The sequence below is a fragment of the Equus caballus genome, chromosome 11 (genome assembly GCF_041296265.1).
Source record: "Equus caballus isolate H_3958 breed thoroughbred chromosome 11, TB-T2T, whole genome shotgun sequence".
Taxonomy (NCBI): domain Eukaryota; kingdom Metazoa; phylum Chordata; class Mammalia; order Perissodactyla; family Equidae; genus Equus; species Equus caballus.
Genome location: NC_091694.1, coordinates 53,478,032 through 53,486,369, shown reverse-complemented (window position 1 = coordinate 53,486,369; position 8,338 = coordinate 53,478,032). Strand labels below are relative to the sequence as shown.

The 8,338-nt window shown below is 51.5% G+C and overlaps 1 protein-coding gene across 1 annotated transcript; it reads left to right on the top strand.

Annotated features, from left to right (window-relative positions):
• Nucleotides 1-385: 385 nt before the first annotated feature.
• PIRT (phosphoinositide interacting regulator of transient receptor potential channels) lies at nt 386-3,622 on the top strand. Its single transcript, XM_023653507.2, has one exon. It carries the CDS (start codon nt 386-388, stop codon nt 800-802), a length of 417 nt encoding a protein of 138 aa, XP_023509275.1. The 3' UTR covers nt 803-3,622.
• Nucleotides 3,623-8,338: the final 4,716 nt, after the last annotated feature.

Sequence of the window (8,338 nt, the reverse complement as noted above, 5' to 3'; positions counted from 1 at the left end):
ATGAGAACGCTGAGGCACAGAGATGTTAAGTAACTCACTCAAGATCACACAGCTAGAAAAGCAGTGGGGTCTGAAAATACATTATAGCTTTTGTTAGTTTTTTAAAGGGCACCACTGTTCCCTGTTTAGAATACTAAAAGCAGTTGATTAGAATGATATAATATTTATTTCTCATAAGAAAAAAACATTTCAGCCTGAGTGGTTTCTTATTTCTGTGGATCTCACCTGATTTCCCTTTTGGCTTCAGCACAAAAACCTTGTATAGCCCTCCACTGACAGCCAGCTGGAGACGGATGCTGCGAACAGGAAGGATGTGTGAAGATTCCTTCAGCTTCACCTCTGCTTCTAACTGTTGCAGGTTACTGGTGCTGGGTCCGAAGAAGCCATGACAATGGAGGCTGTCCCCAAGAAGGCCTTGGAGGTCGATGAGAAGTCTCCAGAATCCAAGGACCTGCTGCCTAGCCAGACCGCCAGCTCCCTGTGCATCAGCTCCAGAAGTGAGTCTGTCTGGACCACCACCCCCAGGAGTAACTGGGAAATCTACCGCAAGCCCATCGTCATCATGTCCGTGGGTGGCGCCATCCTCCTCTTCGGCGTGGTCATCACCTGCTTGGCCTACACCCTGAAGCTGGGTGAAAGTAGCTGTAAGGTCCTTAAGATGATAGGGCCTGCCTTCCTATCCCTGGGACTCATGATGCTGGTATGTGGGCTGGTGTGGGTGCCCATCATCAAAAAGAAACAGAGGCAGAGACAGAAGTCGGTTTTCTTCCAGAGTCTCAAGTCCTTCTTCCTGAATCGCTGATGGCAGCCTCACCTTCTGTCCTCCCCATCATCCTGCCACCTCAACCAGGAGAAGGAGATCTGACATTTAACATCTCCATCTCCTTGGTGGGATTTGCCATGAAACTGATGCAGGCACATCCTCTTCCGCGCCCTGTGGGAAAGAGAGAGCTCAGGGCTCCACCCTCCTTGCAGCTGGGGGATGGTGCTGGATGTATCTCAATTAGTCTCTCTGTTATTACTTAGATCCTGGCCGCAGCCATCCCCTTTATGGCTCTCATTCCCTGCCCATGCACCCAGGCAGCACTCATCTAACTCTCTCTGCCAAGTGCTATGCATGTTGGGAAATTCCTTGGGGTGGGCTATGCCCCAAGGACAACGTCCTGTTTACATATCTGAGTGCCTGAGCTGGATTCTGCATTTGCATCCTTTTAGAACCGAAACTGACCAACAGAGGTCTTTCACAGAAGAGAGGGGAGGCTGAGTTCTGACCCACTGGGTTTGCCAGTCCAGCTCCCTTCATGGGCAAGATACTGACTTAGATTTCAAGGGACCAGACCAGTCACAAGTATGAAACATTCCAAACACTGACAGTGAAGGATGGCTGGGGGAAAACACTTTCCAAGAATGCACATTCCCCTGGACATAGCTCTGGGAGTTAGCCAGCCAAAGAAGTTCCCAGGTGTATAGTATTTACACCAGAGGCAGTGGAGTGGGCTCGGGGGTGTCACAGTCTCCCCTTGACCTTCTAACTCCTTCTCCTTGACTACTCTCCCCACCAAACTGGCCAATTAGCCAAGGACAAGTGCGTGTTGCCCTAACTTCCTCTTTCCCCTGATCCCCGGCTCTAGAACAGCAAGATGGAGAGCTGCAGAGGGATTCCGTAAGATTGTTTTCTCCTTACACCCATGGAGAATCAAAACCAAGAAGATCAAATTCCACATTTGAAGGGTGTGCAGGTTTCCAGAGACGGAATTCACTTTCGGAAATCCCCCCCTCTCCTCTCCCTGTCCCCACCCACGAAACAAGCCAACATTTGAGTGCCCTGCTCTGGGCCAGGCCCTGGGTTGGGAGCAAGACAGATACGGTCCCTGCTCTCATTTTCTTTCCAATGCAAGGACTACAGCCAGGCCAACAGGTGATTGGAATACCCCATGCTGAGTCCTTGATGGGGACAATGTGGGTGGGTGTGGGAACACGAAGGGGGCACCTAACCCAGACTTGGGAGAGGACCCAGAGATTGCTAGAGCTGTCTCATCCAAACTGAGGACAAAAGGAAAGATAAGAGTCTGCACAAAGGGGGAAGGAAAAGCATTTCAGCAGCAGGAATGGCCTATGCAAAAGCTCAGGAGAGGGAGGGGAAGCATGATAAAATTAGGAAACTGCATAGCAGCTTCCCAACCTCCCAATGTCCCGTCTCATCCCCTCTTGGCCTGCATTCCCCCTGCTCCCCTAAGTGCCCAGTGCAGCTTCTCAGGGCACATTGAGGGCCTCCTGGCATGCATGGTAGAAACTGGAAGGGTTTCCAGAGGGCCCACCACACAGAGAGCACTGTGAGGTAAGTCCTTCCCAAACCCGGGCTTACCTGTAACAACCAGAGGCCCTCAGGTGTAGACCAGGAGGGGTACCTGTGAGAAAGCTAGCCACCATGCTGCCCCAGGCCAGGTTTGAGGCCAAGTGGGGAGCATTTGATAATAAGGTATGAAAGGAAGGCATCCTGCCCTGTAACCATCATTGGCTTGAGGTGACTCCCATCACTGCTCAACCTTCTGCCCTGCCCCCGTCACCATGGCAACCCCTTTCTCTCTAACAGGCCTCCAGGTATCTCCATCCTTCATGGTGGTTCCACATGCAGAGTCAGAACCTCACCTTGTTCCCTCTGCATCATGGGAAATTCCATGGAGGCAGGTACCTGTGACATGGGGACACTCCCTGCCTTACACCACCTGAGGACCCAGAGATCAGGGAGCCTGTGGACTTTGAGTCTCACCCAGATGGCCATGTCTTTCGTTGAGACAGTGTGGCAGGGTCCTCTCGCCCACCAGTCTCCTGCACAGGTGCTCAGGACCAATCTTGGGGGAGTTGCAAGTGTTATGTCACTAATTATAGTTCTAGTGCCTCAAGTGACAGGGCTTTCAGATCATTGCCCTTTCTCTGACATAAAAGCGACTCAATACATCATCCTCACATTATAACATCGTCCTCACGTTTCTTGATGCTGTCTTACGTGGAGCAAATGGAGTGGATTCCCCGCTAGCTCGCTGGAAACCCACACTTCCCAACAGCTTGTAGTCTGGGCACAGCTGTGGGAGGAGGGCCCAGGTGGGTGCTGCCACTGGGTGTGTCTTAGGGCACAGAAGTTTGGGGACAGCCATGGCTCTAGAAGGCGTCCACGTTCTGGACTCGCTATGCAGCCTGCAGCAGTACTCACCCACATTCTCTGCTCCTCAAGCTCAGTTGCTTAGAAAGAAAAATGAGGAAAAGATTCTGAGGAAAGACCCCCAAGCATCATTCGACCCCACTGGGACCCCCCACGTGAGTGTGGGCCTAGGAACATGCCAGCATCGTGCTGAGAGGCCTCTGCAGGAGACCGTCACCACGCGGAAGGCTGAGGGAAGAATGTGCCTGCTCTGTGCATGCAGCCCATGCCAGAGGCCATGTTTCTGGAAAAAAGCATCACCACCCTGACTCCTTTCATTCCCGTGGATGAGAGACAGGCCCAGCATCCCCATGTTTGGCTAACCGGACTGCATTATCTCACCCACAGCTGCTCTGTTTGGGAAAGTCCGATTGAATCTGAGTCCTAAAGGAATTGATGTAATATCGAATTGTGTTCTATTTAGCAGTGTCTGCTGTGTTTTCATTCCATTCCATCAGGAATTCCAAGACTATCCACTAATTCATTCGTCTCCAATGCCCTCTGCCATGGTCACATGTCCTCCGCCCCCTCCCCAGAGAGCTGTCTGGGAGAAGGGGACAGTGCGGGTTTCACGCACGGCTCCTCCGGTGCTTCATAGGAGCTGAGGGCTCCTCTCTGAGATGCTGATGGGGCAGACAGGTCAGAAACTCCTGACTCCTTCCATCCTCACAAGCCCAGTAGAGAGACCCCAAAAGGGATATGGAAAAAGAACCCTCCAGAATTAATCAGTGGTCCAGGGGGAAGCAGGGTGACCTCAGGGTCAGCCTGTCAATGTCCCCATGAACTCAGGCAAGCAAGCACAAGAAGGGGTGACAGTTCAGCTCCCAAGACCTCCATGGCCTCCTTCTTCCTTCTAAGCCCTTCTCCCTTTCTCCTGGGCAGCCTCTCTGCTTTTCTGTGTCTTCAGTCCTGGCCCTTCTCTGCTTGGCTCCCCACCAGACTCACCATGTCCCTGGCTTTCTGCTGGCTTCAGCTTGTTCTGTCCCTAAAGGAAAAAGAAAGAGGATGCTGCTGGGTCTGGACAAGTAGCCACTATTTTATTCCATCTTCAATTCCTGCATCATTGCAGGAACGCCCCATTCCCTCCTGTCCCCAACCTCCTTCACTTCGTCACTATCTCCAGATCCTCAGATATCAGAAGTCCCTGGAAAACTAAAATCCAGAGCCCCAAATGTGTCTGATATTCAATGTGTGCAAGGGGACTGCCTGAGCACATACCTGGTGAGGCGTCTGGGCGACAGGAGCTGGGTGCCCTGGGGGCTTTGTGGTGGTGGGGGAGGGCGGGGGAGGGCTGTGAGAAGGGAGTGGGGGAAGAGAAGACAAGTGGCAGTTGGCAAGGACATTCTGCAGTGGTGTCTGAAGAGCAGAGGAGGGGCCTGGGCTGAAAGTAACGAACGTTTCTTGGGTGCTTGCTGCAAGGCCATTTTACAGGCGAGATAATTGAAGAAGAGGGACACCAAGCCGGGACAACGTCAAGCCAGGACTGAAACCCAGGCGGTCTAGCTCAGAGGCCACACCCATCACCCCCCCCCCCCCCATTCAGCTCTTCAAAGGCCTCCAAGGGGCAGCAGAAGACACCAGGGTCTTGTGGCAGGCTCCAGGCTGCAAAGCGGGAAAAGCGGGTGTGGAGCTGGGGTTGGTAGGCAGGCGGGGAGGACTAACCAAGCAGGGGCCCAGAAGGCCAACCAGGAGAGTGGACAGGTGCCAGGAGGAGAGGACAATAGGAGCCACCAGCCAGGAAAGAACCAGCATTCTGAGCACCTCCTAAGTGCCAGGTGCCATGCGAGGGGCATTCACATAGTTTCTGTTTGTGCACTGCCCCCCCATCCCCAATCGTTTGTAGCACGTTTTACAAAGAAACAAGTGGGGCTCAGGAAAGTAAGTTACTTGCCCCAGGTCTCACAGCCCATAGACAACAGATCAGAGATGTAAGCTCAAGGCCGCCTCCAGAGCTCAGTGTTCTCATTCCCTGAGCTCCTGGTTTTAGGCCATGAGAGTGTTCAGAGGCAGGAATGGGGGTCTCTGACTGCCAGCACAAGGTGACACTGTCAGCAGGCTGGCTTTAGTACATCCAGCTTTCATCCCACAGGCCAGCTTTCCTGCTGGTGAGCAGGAGGCTTTGGAACCAGCTAACACTGGCTGCCACGACTTCACATCACATCGCAGGCCAAGTTCAAAACCCCCTCAAAAATTTAAGATCCCCTCCCACAGGGATGCTCAGAACCAACGGAGCGGTCAAGATCCAATGTCACTTCTCAAGCGAGCAAAGCTGCTGAACCCCAAGCCTTTCTGCAGGGAGAGGTACTGTGGGCCTGTTCTCCCTTTCTCAAAAGACCCTCCCTCCCTCATTCATGACTAGAGAGAAGTCACTGAGAAGCCTTGGGCCTGGTCCCTCCTTGGACCGGCTAAAGCAGGTCATCACCCATCCAGGTCCTACCTGATGCCTCACCCCAGAGCCCTGAGCCTGTGCTCCCAGCACCCACAGGGAGTGGTGGGTTCCAGTCTGAGGTTCCATCTATGCAGATGGCACACAGCTCCAGGGGCCACAGCAGCAGAGCCAGGCCCTGGCACTGTGTAGTCAGCACCCTTGGGTCTCCAGTGGGAGCCTGCTATACCTGAGGGACCAGCAAGTGTCACCCTCCAAATGAAGACCATCTCCCACTGCCCAGCAAGGCCCTCTGGCAAAACCACCAAAGTGGTTGCACAGAATTGGAGGAGCAGTTGCCAACAGTCTCTCAGATAATTACGTTGACCAAGTTGGGCTCATCTTCAATCAATAAATAAATGTCAACGTGAATAATGGTCATCTTCCTGTGGGGTTGCATGGCAAGAAACTGAAAGAGAAGGGAAGCATGATTCTATTATGGTAGCAGTTGCCTAAGTCATCCTCCAGGCCCCTAGCCCTCCCTCATTTCTCTGATCCTTTCTCAGACACAGCCTCTGGATCCATCCCTGGGAGCAGTCCTAGGCCAGCATTTCAATCCCCGAACACTGATCATGCACCAGACACCTGAACTGGGGATACGGTGATCAAGACATGCGCTTTAGGGGCTGGTCCAGTGGCGCAGCGGTTAAGTGCACACATTCCACTTTGGTGGCCTGCGGTTCGCCAGTTCGGATCCCGGGTGCGGACATGGCACCGCCTGGCACACCATGCTGTGGCAGGCGTCCCACTTATAAAGTAGAGGAAGATGGGCATGGATGTTAGCTCAGGGCCAGTCTTCTCAGCAAAGAGGATTGGCAGCAGTTAGCTCAGGGCTAATCTTCCTCAAAAAAAAAAAAAAAAAAAAAGACATGCTCTGACCTCAGGAAGCACTCAGGCTGGTCCCTAGAGGAGAGAACCAAGGGAATAAATCATCATGCATTATAACAGGGATGGAGGGAAGCAGTGGGCGCTGTGGGAGGACAGAGGATGGACACCCAAGTCAGTCCAGCCCCGGTGAATCCTTTCCAGTGCTCTGGAATAGTGCTGTGCCAGGTTTTCACATCATGGGTGGGAAGGAAGAGCCTGGAACCAGAGGACAGGAACAAGAGGGGATTGGGAGTGACCTTTGGTTGGGGCAGCAGGGGACGCTGGAACATAAAAAGCCACTGCCCTTGGATTATATTCACTACTCTATTTTATGGTCTTGCTTTTCACGGCTTCCTGCAAGACCTTTCCCTCACAGCCTTCAAATGTGTTGTAAAGGTGCCAATTTTGAAGAATATGCTTGGGGACATCACCTTCCCCCACCTGACTACACTTGCGTCCTGAGGCCTTGCCATCACAGAAACGGCAGTGTGAGTTTGTCCTTTCCTGGGATGTTGGTCTTCTTCCCTAGACCCCGTCTCTCCTCATTCTAAGACCTCTCTGAATGACTTCCTCCATGACGATGGCTTTAATTATCCGCTGTGTGCTGGTGACTCCCTAAATCTGTCCCCATCTGTCTAAATGCCTACTGGACAATGTGGTAGCTTCCTATTGCTGCTGTAAAAAGAAAAAAATCCTAAATTTAGTAGCTTAAGACAATCAAATTTATTATCTTACCATTCTGGAAGTCGGAAGTCCAAAATGGATCTCACAGGGCTAAAATCAAGGTGTCGGAAGGGCTGCATTCCTTCTGGAAGCTCTATGGGAGAATTTGTTCCTTGTTTTAGCTGGCTTCTAAGGCTGCCACTTCCTTAGCTTGTGGCCCCTTCCTCCGTCTTCAGAGCTAGAAATTGCATCAGTCTGACCTCTGCTTCTGTCGTCTCATCTCCTTCTCTGACTCTCCCGCCTCCCTCTTTCACTTTTAAGAACCTTGTGATTATATTGGGCCCACCTGGATAATCCCAGATAACCTTCCCGTTTCGAGATCCTTGTATTAGTTTGCTCAGGCTCCCAGAACAAAATACCACGGACCAGGTAGCTTAAACAACAGACCTTGATCTCACAGTCCTGGAGGCTAGAAGTCCGAGATCAAGGCGTCAGCAGAGCTGGTTTCCTCTAAGACCACTCTCCTCGGCTTTTAGATGGCTGCATTCTCACTGTGTCTTCAGTCTTCCCTCTGTACGTGTCTGTGTCCTAACTTCCTCTTCTTATAAGGACACCAGTTATAACTGGATGAGGGCCCACCCTAACGATCTCATTTTAACTTAATTATCTCTTTAAAGACCCTGTCTCCAAATACAGCCACATTCTGAGGTACGTGGGGTTAGCACGTCAACACAAATTTCAGGGGACGCAATTCACTCCTTAACTTAATCACACCTGCAAATTCCCTTTTGCCATGTAAGGTAACCTATTCACAAGTTTCAAGGATCGGAGCATAGACTTCTTTGGAGGCGATTATTCTGCCTACAACAAAACCTTCACCTTATTACATCCAGCAGCTTAAATTCAACCTGCCCCAAAACAGAACTGGTCCTCCTCCTTCCACGTCACCTGTCTCAGGGAATGACACAAACATCCACCACCATGCAGCAAGTCACCGAAGCCAGAAATCTGATGTTCTGAGAAAAATGTCAAAAATCACTACTTGCCTATCCAATATCCTTTCCCCCATTTCCTTGGTAATAAAACCTGTATTTTTGTTAGAGGCAGCAATATGCCTAGCTAAAATATGATATTCGTCAGCCTCCCGTATGATAAGAGTTGACCAATGAGATATATATGAAAAT

Coding starts and splice junctions, on each gene's coding strand:
- PIRT (XM_023653507.2), top strand. CDS start 386: ATGACAATGGAGGCTGTCCCCAAGAAGGCCTTGGAGGTCGATGAGAAG.